At 61.4% G+C, this 14,577-nt stretch overlaps 1 protein-coding gene across 1 annotated transcript in view; it reads right to left on the reverse strand.

The window, feature by feature from the left end:
• The window catches only part of TAF4 (TATA-box binding protein associated factor 4), a 60,511-nt gene extending 45,940 nt beyond the window's left edge, over window positions 1–14,571 (reverse strand). Inside the window, exon 1 of the mRNA XM_015597166.1 lies at window positions 14,299–14,571. Coding sequence (XP_015452652.1) covers window positions 14,299–14,542 — 244 coding nt within the window. The 5' untranslated portion in view covers window positions 14,543–14,571. The remainder of the gene's footprint in view (window positions 1–14,298) is intronic.
• Between the last annotated feature and the right edge of the window lie 6 nt (window positions 14,572–14,577).

Here is a 14,577-nt window from a genome sequence, read left to right on the forward strand (position 1 = left end):
TGCCGACACCAAACCCCCCTTCCCGCGGGGCTGCCTGAATGACAGCATCGTCTCTCTCCACAGACTGCAGCCACAGGGTGTGGGGTGCCAAGGGGTGTCCCCAATTCTCAGCCTCACTGGGACACAGTTGCCCGCTTCCCCTTGACAGTCCGGCCCCATCTCCCTATTGAGCTGTCGCCCTTGAGCTGGCACTGAAATTGAGTCTGCAAAAGGCTCAAGAACATCTGTTGGACAGCCCAGACCCAGGGCACTGACGCCAGCACACGCGGGAGGACGAGGGGCCACAGACACTCACGCCACTGCCGGGGGACGCACGCGGAGCAGCCGCGGGGGGGACGGCCGGGCGGACCTTACAGAACCGGACGCAGCTCTACCGCGTGAGCTGACGGTCGCGCTCCTTGGCGTTCGCCTGAGGAGGTGACCACCCGTGTCCACACACAGACCTGCACGTGAGGTCTGCAGCAGCTCACTCAGAGGCGCCAACACCTGGAAGCCCCGAGACGCCCCTCGGCAGGTGGACACATGCTCTGTGAACCTAAAACCGCTCTAAAAAATTATCTTTACAAAAAAAAAAACAAAAACACGATATCTACTTTTGCTCTTCTTGGAGACTCCAGAGGTGGCCCTAAACCACCGTAACGAGTAGCCTCTGCGTAGCTGGCCGACTAGCAGAATCACCCCATCTCCCCACATCCCGAAACCAAGAGCGAAGGAATTTAAATGGCACCAAACCCTCAACAGGAGAGAACAAAAAAAAGGCCAAAGATTTCAATGAACGCACGGAAGACGGAAAGGGGCTCACGGAAGAACGGGAGGGAGTCCTGCCTGGCACCCCCAGGGGCTCAGCGAGGGGAGGCTCCTGCCAGTGATGAGGACAAGACCCAGGGGACACCTGGCCTGCCCACAGCAGCTGTGGGGCCGGGCTCCGGGCAGAGACACAACAGCTGGAAGGTCCTTTCCTAAGAAATGGAGGCCACTCTGGCATCGAAGGTCCCACCCGACCCCCGAGACCAGGTGGCCAGGGTGCCACCCTGGCTCCAAACCCCCCCATTCCTACCATGCTCAGACAAACCGGGGCCACCAGGCACTTCATGACAGGCTCCAGGGAGATGGGCCTGCGAGCTGACTATGTACTACACACTGCCCTGGTCGCTGGGGACTGTCAGCACCGCTCACGAAGCAACTCGGGGAGCGGGGGGAGATGGGGCACCCAGAACGAGGAAAATGTGGGGGAAACACCACGCAAACACGAGACAGTGCTCTCGACACGCTAACAGGAGTTTCAGGAGAAGGAGGCGGCAGGCAGGAAATTACCTACGAGGAAGGGACTTCCCAAAGAAGTAACCAGGACGCCGCGCTCGACCTGGAGAGCTGGGGTGCCCGGGGCCGGCCCGGCAGAAAAGCCAGGGGCCTGTGCCCACTGGAGCTGCTCAGGACCTCGGCCAGCGGGCTTGGTCACAGGCGTTCCAGGCTCCCAGGGCAGAGCCATTCACTGACCACACACCTCCTCTCCAAGTTGCCCGGAGACAACTCCAGCAAGACGGCAGCGCCGCGCACAGCGGGCAGGCCGCGGGGGACCCTGAGCCGGCCGCACGCTCCAGGCTCTGCGGGGCCCACGCACCCAACAGCCTGTTCACATCTGCACTACCGACCGCGCCCCGGTGCACGCTCAGGTGCACGCTCAGGTGCACGCTCAGAAGCAGCCCGGCTTCCGGCCGTGTGGGTGTGGCGCATCTCACACTGGGCCCTCCAGCCACCAGCAAGGACTGCCCTCGCCCACCGCCCTGGCTAGCGACCTGCTCTCCGGCCATGCCTCTGCAGGCGGACTGTTTTTTCTGGTTTGACCCTGGGAAGAGGCTGACTTCCCATGGTGACAAGCGCCCTGTCACAGTCAGGCCACAACGCACACCCCTCGACACAAAGCCCGAGGACAGCCGCCGGCCTCCTTGTCCATCAGGTAAGGAGGCAGGAGCGCCCACCGCCTCTCATGCCCAAGTCCCTCCCTGCCATCCAGGCCCGAGCCACCAGCTGATACCCTCGCCAGGGCAGACTGTCGGTCCCTCTCCCCTACGGGAAGTGGGGCCCAGCCATTCAGCTCCAGGAAGGCCACAGTGGCCACGCGGCCTGGTGACACGGCCCCCCCCTGGCTCAGCATCCCTCCTGCCCAGCTCCAGCTGCTGCCCTCGCAGGAACCCGGCCAGACACCTCAAGTCCCACAGCGGCCGAGCCCACCCTCCCTGCCTACAGCCTCCCGGCTCCCCTGTCCTGTGACACTGGGAGCCCTGGGCCCTGGTCCCCGTGTCCTCTTCACTCAAGCCCCGCAGCCGTCACACGGTACACATCTGAGGAGCCACGAGCCATGGGTGGCCACCGAGCACCTGAGCCAGCGGTGCCGAGGGCACAAACACGCGCGGGTCCCACAGGCGCAGCACAAAGGGGAAGGGTGCCGACGGCTCGGGGGGACTGGGCCGTGGGGGCCATGTCGACGTGCAACACCTCGAACGTAGCGAGTTACGCGTGAGACACTAGAACTAACGCCGCCTTCTCATGACTCCGCGTGTCCTGCACTAACTCTACTAGAAACGTCAAATCACACGTGGGGCCCACACCTCATTTCCACTGGAGAGTAAGGTTCTAGAATCCCCGATCTCTAAGAAACAAGCCCAGAAACAACGAAAGACGCTGCCCTGAGGGCTCCACGTCCCCTTCGGAAACGAGGTCCCTCAAACACGGCTGAAGGCCCAGGTCGCTGCCGCGCCTCCCACTCAGAACTGGTCTGTCCTGCTCCAGCCTCCAGGCGCCAAACCCAAAGGTGTCCCCACCTCCCCAATCAGCCACCAACACACGACAGGTGACACTCACCTCGGTGTCGGAGGCTGGACCCCATGACCTGGCTCCACTGCGGGGCTCCCCCATGGGCCCCCCTAGTGCCCCGCCCTGCAGGCTTCCCCGCCCAGTCCACTCTCTTCCTCAGAGTCCTCTCCCGGCCCCCCCTCTATGCCGCCCCAGGTGTCACAATGTCCCAGAACAGACTTCTGAGCACCTTCTTTGCCCCCTGGCTCTGCGGCCCCTCCCCCAAACCAGGTGAGCGCACGGCCCTCTGGGCCCCCATACCTGGACAGTGGGTTCTGAACCCACCTCTGAATTTCACACCTGCATCTCAGTTCCCCTCGACCCCCCGCCCGGAAATCTGCTGGACGCCGTGAACCTGCACATGCAAAAGCTGCACCTGAGCTGCTTCTACACACGCGCACCTGGCCCAGTCTCAGATCGGTCCGTGTGGCCCTGGGGACAGCAGTGTCCCCTAAGCCCTCCATCCCCACCCCCACAACAGGGGACCCGGCAAGCGGGGTGGGCCCTGTTCACCAAAGACAGAAAGGGATGAAGAGCTGTCACGTCGCCATGCAGCAAAATGCCACACAGCACAGGACGGAAAGCCCTCGGAAAGCCCACATGCCATTTCAGTGGCAAAGGTCCCAACGGATGACCCGCAGCATGGCACTCTGTCGCACGATTAAAGCTAAACCCAGACACGCATTCGGCAATGTTCAGGAAGAGCCCGCGAGCAGGCAGGAAAAGGGAAGCCAAGGCGTGTTGACCGCGGCTGAGACAGGAGGGGGCCGGACAGTCATTTGGGTCGCCGGCAGGGCCCCCGCTCTTCTGGGAGGTGCTCATGACAGTGTTAAAACGACCCGTAAATAAAGCAGGCCCTGCAGGGACCACGGACAGTGACCAGATCCAAAAGCTCGTGTCCTGTTCTCACCTGGTCCTCTGTCTCAATCAAAGGCTTTCCAAAGCCACGGCCGTCTGCCGGGCAGACAGGCCAAGAACGCCCCAGGGAGACTCCTTGACTCAGGCCACAGGCACGCCCGCCACGCGAGCAGCAGGAGCCGCACGCTGATGGGGCGGGTCCACGCCCTCTGCCCTCAGGTGAACCCACAGAAGGCCTCGCCTGCCCGGCTCAGAACCACCTGCCCCACCCCCGACCGAGGTCACGGCCTCCCTGAGACGCCTGTCCTGAGAGACAAGACGCCTGCTGCAGGGGCCACGAAGCCCGCGTCCAGACGCCACGCTGGAGCCGGGGCCCAGAAGATGAGCAGGGTCCAGAAACCAGGCTCTCGGCAGTGGGAAGAGCAGTGTGGGGCAGCCACGACCTGGCCTGCTGACAACGGAGCAGCCCAAGCAGGGGGACCGCCGAGCAGCGGCCAGGAGGGAGCGAGGCGCTGAGGCGGCGAGTCCCTGAGTGCCCAAACCCCCAGCCAGAGCTGCGCCTGGCCCTGCCCAGCATCCTGTACACAAATACACACAATTATGCGGGTGAACACAGAACAAGGGACCGTGAAAAGCCACCCTAATGGCCTCAGATCTCTAAGAACAGAATTTTACAGGCGAAGGTCAAGGTCCCATGCCGTCCCCAGGCCCAGGCCCAGGCCCAGGCCTGCACCCAGCCCCGGGAAGCGGCCACCTGCAGGGCATCCCAGTGCGTCCTGGGACAACCTGCTGCACTCGAGCCCACACCCCGACCCACGGGACAGAGCAACCGACCACGGCCTGTGGCCCTGCCCAGCGCGCAGACGGGCTCCCACGGACACCGGCCCCGCTGCGTCTGCGTCTGCGTCTGCGTCTCCCCACGCTGGCACTGAGGGCCAAGGCGGGCCAGAACCTCGCACCGCCGCGCTCCCCGCATCCCTGCACCAGTGTGTCCTGTGTCACCAAGGTCAGGCCTGTGGCTCTCCCAACTGGGGACACAGTAAAGCAGCCGGTCCCAAGCAGGCTGGTAACCCCGTAGGGCTGAGCACCACCAACCCGGAGCACAGCCTGAGACCCTAGCAGATGTGTGTGGACTACGGAGCCCCAGTGTCCCCCGTGTCCCCCGTGTCACAAACAGAGCACTCAGGGCCCTGGTCCGGGCCAGGGCCCTGGGGGCCACCGGTCACTGGTTTCCTAACCTCTCAGCGTGCAAGCCAGCCGGGGTCGGCTACTGAGCGCCGAGACCCTGCCTGGACTGGACGGACACCGGGCGCGAGCACCACAGCCCGTCTAGGGCTTTAAAAGCGAACGTTCAAACTCGGTTTCTCGGCTGCTAAATACATCACAAAGTGCCACTAAGCCTGACGCAGCATCCGGCCAGCCCTGAGCAGCACAGGCAGCTCCAGAGAGTCCAGAGCGAACGTCACAGACAGATCATCGGCCTGAGAAGCGTGCCAGGGGACAGAGCGGCTGACATCACATTGACCCCACCACCTCTCACAAGCTGATCTGCTGTGGTCCCAACACAAGCCCCTCAGGAAGTCACTCCTTGAGGACAGGACACAAGGTCTGACCTGAGCTGGTGCTCAATTAACGTTTGCCGACTGGCTGACCGGCCAGACACCAAACTCAAAAACCACAGCCCAGGGCTGCTGCTTGGCCACCAAGACGGCCCCCCCACTCAGGGAAAGGGACCCGCACCCAGTCCGAGGCACCTCCTGGTCCCTCGCCCCTCCAGCCGGCACCGACCTCCACCGGAGCAAAGCAGAGACCACAAGAGCCGTTCAGACCTTCCAAGGCTGGGACCACGAAGCACGAGCCCTGCTCATCCGAGAAGCCTGCGGCCACGGAGGCCTCGCCCCCTCACCCAGGTCTCTGGAACAGACGGCGCAGCGTGCCAGCTGCTGGCGACGGTCGGCCTCCCACCACGCACACCAACACCTCACTCTGTGGCCTTTCCCCTCAAAGAGCCTGGTCCCTGTGCATCCGCTGCTTCGCGAGACGCACGTCTGGGCTGAGCTCCTCATTAAGTGGCGGCAGGGTCTCTGAAGCCACTCGCCTCTGAGGCCCTCGGAGTCTTCATCCAGGGAGGTAATCCTCAGGGGACCGTGTGGCTCCAGAACCTGCAGACCCGCGAATCTGCCCTTCGGCACAGGGCGCAAACCTCAGACTGCACACACACACGGCAGAACCCCCCACCATCACCAACCCGAGCATCATCTCGAGAGGACGAAGGTCCATCCTAAGCCATTTCCATTAATGAAAAGGCAAAGCAACAGGAGATACTTGCTGCCCTGATAACAAATGTTCCTGCCTTAAAGAAAGCTCTCAAAAGAGCTAGTGCCCACGTAAAGGCCTGACGGCACGGACGACCAGCTCTGCCTGGCCCCGTGTCGCCACTCCCTACTGGCCTCTCCACCGCGGCCACCTCTGAACCGCCGGCACCGCCCAGGAAGACACCTGCACTCCGCTCCCCACACCAGACTCCCCTGGGTCTCGACCCGTGACCAGAAATCCCATCAAATGCGATGACTCCCAATCTGTGACCTCATCTGACTTCTGACCTCGTCTGACCTCGCCCCCGAGCTCCTGCCTCAAATTCAGTGCCTCATCCACCTGACATCTCGTCTCCTCTCAGAAAAGCACTGCAATCTGAGTGTGTCCAAATGAGGACATCTGTCCCCCCTCCCCACCACTGTACCCAGGAACAGCTCCCCCTGCCCCCTGTCACCACAGTCCCCGACTCAGTCACCCTAGGATGTCTGTCCTGAACCCTTGCCTCAAGTCAGCAAGTCCTCTGAGTGTCCACAGCGGTGCTTGGGCCCAGCCACCAGCCTTGCCTGGACGCTGCCACTGCCATCCCGACCACCCCCTGCTGCGTCCCACATCCAGACACAGAAGCAGCATCCAAACACAGTCCCGATCAGCGGCTGCCAGCCTAGAGCCCTCCATTGGCGTCCCAACGCCCTGGGGTAAACGCAACCTACACCTAGGTACTAGCTCATGGCACACAGGGTCCGCCCTCACCACGCCCCTCCCCACTCACCCTCTCCAGCCAGGCCCCTCTCCCCCACCCGCCCTCGGGCCCTTGCTCTATCTTCCGCTGGGACCCAGGCCCCAGGCCCCGCAGGACCAGCTCCCCTGTCATCACCCAGGTCTCGGTTCACCTGCTCACAAAGGCCACCCCCCCCCCGACCCACCCAGCACCGAGGGTGAGACGATGGGCCCACGCCCTGCTCGTGCGCTGACCCCCTGGTCACCACCACGACCACAGCACTTGGGGGCAAGAACTCTGTCAGCTGTGGGACCCCCAGGCTGGATCCCAACCACAACAGCCCCGCCCACTGGCTCAGGACACGCCCAGTGACAAATTGAAAATACAGCACCTCCTCTTCTGATGCAAAGAAGCTGGTTCTCAGCCCTGCATAAGACAGGCAAGCCACAGGAGACGCCCCCGGGGGGCCTCGCCACGTGGTCTCCGGCCTCTCTGGGCCACGTGTAACACCACAGTGTGAAGTGTGAACGGTGGAGCCCTCTAAAAGACAATTTGTAGCAAAGACTTAAAAATGCTCAGCCCATCAGACGCACACAGAGCTGCACAGATACATTCACCTCAGGATCATTATCACAGACAAGTGGACGTTAGCAACAGCACTGTCACAGGGGCCTGGGACAAAGTGTCGGCCCGTGACAGCGGAGAACCAGGAAGAAGGGAGCTGGGAAGACCAGCAAGGGGCGGGGCATGCGCGCCACACGCGGACAGGCTCGGGCAGGTCACGCAGAGGGACCACAGGTGGCCATCGTGTAAAAGTCAGAAGAACGTCTGCCTCACACTCAGGCCAAGGTCACGGACGCCAAAATGCCCATGGTCTGTGCAAGATGCGGACACGAGCGGTTTTATTTTCTCCTTCACGGTTTTCTTTCCCTGTAACAATTAAAACTAATTTTGCCAGCTAAATAACAGGCAGAAAAATGAATCGTTTTCAAATGAAAAATAGCTCTTAGCCACACTTACATAGTTACGTTAAAGGTGAATCAAGAACGCCTTCCTTTCCCATTCTTCAGATAACTCCTGACACTCGAGCTGCTGCTGTCCTGTAGCATTTTTCAGGCTCCAACGTGACACCCGGCAGGCCTGTCCCCACCGCTGTGATCACAAACACCCAGCGTCCACGCAAACTCGTGCAGGATCCACCAGAAACCACGAAGACAGGCCCCTCCGTGAAGGGCATAAACGGTCCTTGGAAACTTGTGTTGTCCCACCTACCCTAGCAAGAACGGTCCCCCTGCCTCTCGCCCGGGGTGGTGAGACCCGACACCCACACGCCTGGCCGCCCCCAGGCCTCTTCCGTCCCACACGGAGTGCTCTGGGCCACCGGCACACACCTGGCACCGCCCTGGGGGGGGCCCGCTGTCCCAGTCCCCAGTGCCCTGCTCCGCCCACTCAGACCACTGAGCCCCCCAAAACAGGCCAGTTCAGAGCAACAGAGCCTTTTGCTGCTCTCCAAACGCTGGTGCCTGGGGGTCTGCGCCCATAGGAGCTGCTCTGGCGTTTCTGAGTCCCCCAGTGTCGGCCACCACACACCACCAGCCCCAGGGCCCGCTGCCCTCGCCAGCCTGCGGGCGAAGGCAGGCCCGTGTGCCCCTTCCTCGCGGGCCACGCATTAGAGGCAGAAGGGTCCCATCGAGGCTTTGACTTCACGGTGGAAGAACAGAAGTCCAACCCGGCATCACCGGCGTCACAGCTGCGGAGGGTCCCGTGTTCACGACCACAGTGGCCGGGCAGGGGGCTCCGCGGCCTGTCCCTGGCCTCCGTCCACTCACATGCAGGGGTGACGACCAGGGGGCAGCCAGAGAAACGGGGGCTGGGGGACATCCACACACTGTTCGAACGTGGGGAGGTCCCCAGTTACGAACTTCTGTCCCTCCTTGTTTTCTTAGGGTTTTAATTACTCGGTAGATATTCCCGGATACGTAAAAATCACACATGCTGATTCTACCAGAGAGACACCGAGTCCCCAGTCTTCAAACACAACTTCCTAGCACTTAGTCCCCTCACGAGGGCACGAAAGAGCCATGACCTAAGTGCCGAAGGACACGAGCTTGCAACACGCAACGCCACCGCGGGAAACAACTGCCCAGGACGTCGCCGGCCAGGTGCGCAGTACCTGGGGCGGGGGAGGGGTCTTGCTGCGAAAGCCCCCTCCCCGCCGGCTCTCCTAGTCGCTCGCTGGCAGAGGCCTGATTAACGGAGGGGCTGCCGGCCCCGTGCGAGGCGAGTCTGAGGCGCGAGGCCTGAACGGCTTCCCAGGACCAAGAGATCCGCAGAGTCCAGCTTTCCGCCGGCAGGAGGAGTAAAAGTGCTTTTGAGGACTACGCGGATTTCCCCAAATCTCAGGCAAGTTTCTCCAGAGTCCTCCTAAAGGTGCTTCAAGATTTTCAACAACAGGTAATTATGTTTCAATCCGCTCCTGCACGACGAGCTAGTCATCAAAAGGCCTTTCACACGTGTCACTCGATGGGAGGCAAGTGGCACCTCGCACGCCGCAGGGCTCGAGAAGCTGCTCCGAGCCGCCTGCATCGTGTCATGACTTCGGGAAGCAGACACGTGTGCCCTGCTGTTGTCACTGAGTTGCGTCATGCCCAGCGCAGGGTCTGAAGCGGGAGGCGGCTCGGCGCTCACCTTTCAGAAACCCCAAGTAGGTATGCAAGGGCAACCCCCGGGCACAGCGGCGAGGCCAGGCCTTCCACCTCCTCGTGGTGACAGAACCACCCCGGGAGCACTGCCCTCGGCCCCCCGGGGTTCACTGACGCCCCCCCAAGCCAGGACACCGCTTCCCTAATGGCTTTCCTATGGGGCCCAAACAAAGAGGGACCCACGCCCACGTGACATAGGCGGCTTGGAACACACCCAGTTTTCCAAGTCTAGTAACTGTGCCCAAAGCACGAGGCGCAGCAAAAACAGACCCCTCCCTGGCCGCTGCTAAAATGCGAGGGCCACCAGCTCCAAAAGACTTCTGCATGTGAAACATCACCAACCGCAGCACCCAGATGGCCGTCCACCCTAAAGACTAGGGACAGGGAGGCGTGAGGCCCAGACAGACGGCGAGGAAGCCACCTGCCTCACGCCACGCAGAGCTGTCCAGTGCTGGCCAGGAATGACTCCCAGAAGGTTCTTTCCCTGTTTCTTCCCAAATGCCTGTCACCCAAGCGCATCAGGGAAACAGTTTGGTCCCGATCTCTGGCGTGAAGGGAGACCCACGCCCAGGCCCACCCTCTCCGCAGGCAGCTGTCCCCCTGGGGGCAGGTCGTGTGCCCCATGTCTCTGGCCCACCTGGAAGACCCGGCAGCTTCTCACTCACAGGACCAGAGTCAGCCACCGCCACAGGCTCCGGGGTCACTGAGAATGTGGCCGCTCTGGACATGGTCTGATGGGAACGAAGCTACCGTGAGGTGTGCGAAGCAGTGCACGCGCCAGGCAGCGGGGACGGCGGACGCGAAACTAGCGCCACTTGGCGGCGGCGTGCACCGCTCCCCCAGCCACCACTCACGGTGCTTCAGAAAGCGGTCGGCCCCACTCCGGCCGGCAAGTCTGGGGCTCCGAGGAACCAGGTCAGATCTGTCCCAGATCAGACAGCCAGAGTGCCCTCAAGCAACAGCATCTAAACTGCTAAGAAAGTCCCTCGTGCCGAAGCACCTGCTGCCAGCGGGCACCCCCAGAATCTCCAGATGCTGTACCCTCAGTGCCCTGCCCCTCACGCTCTGCCGCCCAGCGGGCCAGCTCTCCGGAGTCCGCCGGGCCCAGGCAGCACCGCCAGCTGCTGCCCTCCCCCACCGACAAACCACTCAATTCACGGTGGCTGGGAACCAACCTCCCACACACCTGTCTGCACAAGCACATTAACCTCAGGAGCGTTCGCTTTACATGAGTCGCATGGAATGTCCCCTGGGCCCGGGGACGCAGGCGCGGGGGAAGGTGGTGTTCCGCCCTGGGGCTGACAGCCTGCGCCCTGGCCAAGCCCTGGAGCCGCAGGCAGCGCACGCTCGACGCAGGATGGACGCTGGGAAAACGCTAACAGGCCACGCCGAAAGGTAACCTTCAGACGTGAGCGTCGTAACGGATGCCCCCCTGGAAAAGCTCTTAAAACCAGTTTTGCACAGGTTATTGTTGTGTCGAATCCTTTTTTGTGCTTTCAACCACGATCAGAATTTTACTGTGCTTTTGCACAGGTTATTGTTGTGTCGAATCTTTTGTGCTTTCAACCACGATCAGAATTTTACTGTGACGTTGCAACTGTTCTGAGCTACGTAAAACCAACCGGTGCCTCTCAGGGCTCCGTGACAGCTGCCAGCCTCTGTGTTCCCGGCACCGCGACAGGTCAAACTTAGGCTCCAGCCTTCAAACCAGTAAATAGGTTACAACAACAGGCTCGTTTCCGTACAAGACCGTCCTGACAAAACCATCAACGCTCAGTTTACCAAAAGCAAATTCAGCATGAGCTCACCGTGGGCTGTGAGGCTGAAGCATGGAAGGCCGAGGACTGGCCCTCAAGGAATGGTGACGCCTGTCTCTGTCCCCTCCCATCCCGGACTCTGACCTACAAGGAGAAAAGGCACTGGGAGGCGCACACCTCCCTCACACACACTCCAACTGTCAACAGTCTATTCCACTTCACACCTCGTGTGGCTCTGGGAACCCACAGGCCCCTAAGCCCTTCCCAAGCTTGTGTACCACTGGCTTGTAACAAGAGTGAGCTACCAGCCCAGCAGTAGCTATTTTTGTAAGTTACTTCTACCTCCACTTCATAAGTTTTTATTATGAAAAACTTCAATAAAGAAGAAACATCTAGTTGGAGACTTTAATGTTTTCTGACCGATTACACGATATAGCTAGAATTTCAGGTCTGTCGCTTGGATTTATAAAATTAAATTGTACTATTTAAAAGAGAATTCTCAGTTTAGGGACACCAGGAGAAGATTTAACTAAACTTTTTTTGCTTCTACTGTTATTAAAATGAATATAACTAATCAGCGTTCCCAAGCAGTAGAGGAACAGGCGTGAACAGATAAACATAAATCTTTTATTTTCTAGAAAGCATTTGGCCCCTTTAAAGCACAGCTCTCAGCATTTGTCACCCAAACGTCAACACGAGCTGTTCTCTGCTCTCACACAGGACTAATGCAAAGACTCACGAGAACTCAAACGAGTCAGCAGTTTTAGAGTTTCATCAAGGTGCTGTCTACTTGTCACATGAAGCCATCCCCAACACTGACGCTGGAACAGAAGATTTTCCAAAGGGAGTCCAGGCTCACTCACGACAAAGATGGGTCACCTGTTCCCAACCACGGCTTCTTCTGCCAGAAGAAATAAGGCAGGGGCTACACCCACACTAAGACTCATACCAAGAGGACCCAGTGAACCCCAAACCACCCCACCTGCAGGCATCGCCTGGGCATGGGCACCTCCTCACCCACCATGCCTGCAACCCGGGCCAAGCACCCGCCTCACAAACTTCACTACTTACAAGCTCACGCCAGCTTTAAATAACAAAAATGCGGCGAGGGGGCTGTCCCTGCGAGGACGAAGGCAAACGCTGAGCCGACAGGACCACTGAAAGGACGTTTTAACGGACAAGGAAAAAGCATCCCGACATCTCACACAAAGCGCTATAACCGCAAATGCTTTCTTCAACCGTACTGAAAATCCACCACGCTCTGCACTTGGGGGCAAAAACACATGTGACGGACAGAGTGGGGGACCCACAGGGCAACCCCCGCACCCCGGACGGGACGGGGACCCACAAGGCACCCCATACACTCCAGATAGGACAGGGCAGCCACAGGGCACCACCCCCCAGCACTCCAGAACACAGAGTGGGGGACCCACAGGGCAGCCCCCGCACCCCGGACGGGACGGGGCACCCACAAGGCACCCCATACACTCCAGATAGGACGGGGCAGCCACAGGGCACCACCCCCCAGCACTCCAGACAGGACGGGGCACACACAGGTCACCCCACACACTCCGGACGAAACAGGGCATGCACGGGGAACCCCTCGCACCCAAGACAGGACAGGCTACCCACAGAACACCCCGGGGCATGCACGGGGAACACCCAAGACAGGACAGGCTACCCACAGAACACCCCACACACCCCGGACGGGACGGGGCACACACAGGGCACCCCCCACACTCCAGATAGGACGGGGCACCCACGGGGCACCCCACGCACCCTGGACAAACACAGCGCATGTGAAGGGCATCTCAGCTGCTCTGTGGAACACTTCACACCACCTGTCTCGAGGAGGGAGCCCCATTTGCACCCTGAAAACACTACTCTTGGCTGCGCCCTGTCCCATGTCCCCAGCCGGCCACATAAACCTGACGCCCGCCAAGCTCCAGCACCAGCACCCCCACTCACCGACAGGGAGACCTCGCCTTCGGAACGCGTGGAAATTCTTTTCCGGGGTGACCCATGGCCAGCACAAAGGGACGCAGGAGGTGCTGTCCCCACCACTTACACCACCGCAGCAGCTGCTACAGCAGCACGTGTTACTACGCGACGGGGAAGGGCTCCGGCGGCTCCCCGCCCCGTCCACGCAGGGGGCCGAGGGGACAAGGACGCAGGGTGCCGCGAGGGCTGGAGTTCCTCTCTGCCTAGGCATCCGCACGCAGCAGCGTGAGGCGTCACGCCGCAGGGATCCCGCACTGTCACACCCCGGGAGCCCGAAGGAGCAGCCAGAAGACAGAGTGGAGAGCGCGGAGGCTGCACGCGCGCCGGGCTCCGCGTGGCCCTCCAGCAGACCCACTGGCGGCAGCGCACGCCCACCTCCGGTTGCCGCGAAAGAACCGAGCATCCTTTCAACGGTCACACTGTCCCGAACGACACTGTGGCCCACGGAAGAGCCGACACCCTGCCGTGGTCCAGGAAGGCCGTGTGCCCAGGAGTCCTCCGAGGCACACCCGGGACCTCTGCTCTCCCCAGTTGGCAGGGGAGCAGCACGTGGGATCTGCCTCTAGGAGGGGACTGCGCTCTGCCTAACCCAGCATCAGGGGACAGCACCCCAGTCCTGGATGTTAAAGGCACAGGGAAGCACAGCGAGGTCACAGGCCGTGTGCCTGACCCCAGACACAAGAGGAGAAAGTGCCGAGTGCGGGAAGATCGGGACCCAAGCATCTCCACATCCCGGATGACCCAGGGTGGTGCCCCGGGGACCGCCTGCCGTTGCTGCTCTCCACGGAGAGAGACTCAGAGCAGGGACACACGCAGCCAGGCAGAAACCGAGAACACCGGCAGGAAAACTTTGCGAAGCGGAGATGGGAGCTGAAGCCAGTCTCTGCACAAGGTTAACAGACCTCCGCGGCCACATCATGCTGGGCGTGCAAGATCACACACACGTTCGTACCCACGACTCCCCCGCAGCTGGGCAGAGAGACTCCTCGGCTTGCTACAGGCCGGTGCAACACCCGTGACCTTAGGTCCTCCAGTCCTACAACTTCCTGGACGCCCGGCCAGGGCAGCAAAGACCCGCGCAGCGGTCACTCACCTGGGGGCAGCTGGAAGTTCTGGATGTTGGTCGGGTTCTGGGGCGGCTGTGGCAGGCGAGGGGCCAGGACCGTGGGCGTCAGCGTGGCCCGAATCCCGCTGGTGGTGGCCGAGGGCGTCCTGGGCAGGCTCTGGGTGACCGTACTGGCTGAGCCCTTAGGCAGCCCGGTGGGGGTGCCGGGGGCCGGCGGCGGGAGGCCGGCGGCGGTGGGCAGCGCCCCTTGCATAGTTGGCCCGAGGATCATGCCGGCCCCCGCACCGGCCGGGCAGCTGGCCGCCA

The sequence above is a fragment of the Pteropus alecto genome, unplaced genomic scaffold (genome assembly GCF_000325575.1).
Source record: "Pteropus alecto unplaced genomic scaffold, ASM32557v1 scaffold45, whole genome shotgun sequence".
NCBI classification, from domain to species: domain Eukaryota; kingdom Metazoa; phylum Chordata; class Mammalia; order Chiroptera; family Pteropodidae; genus Pteropus; species Pteropus alecto.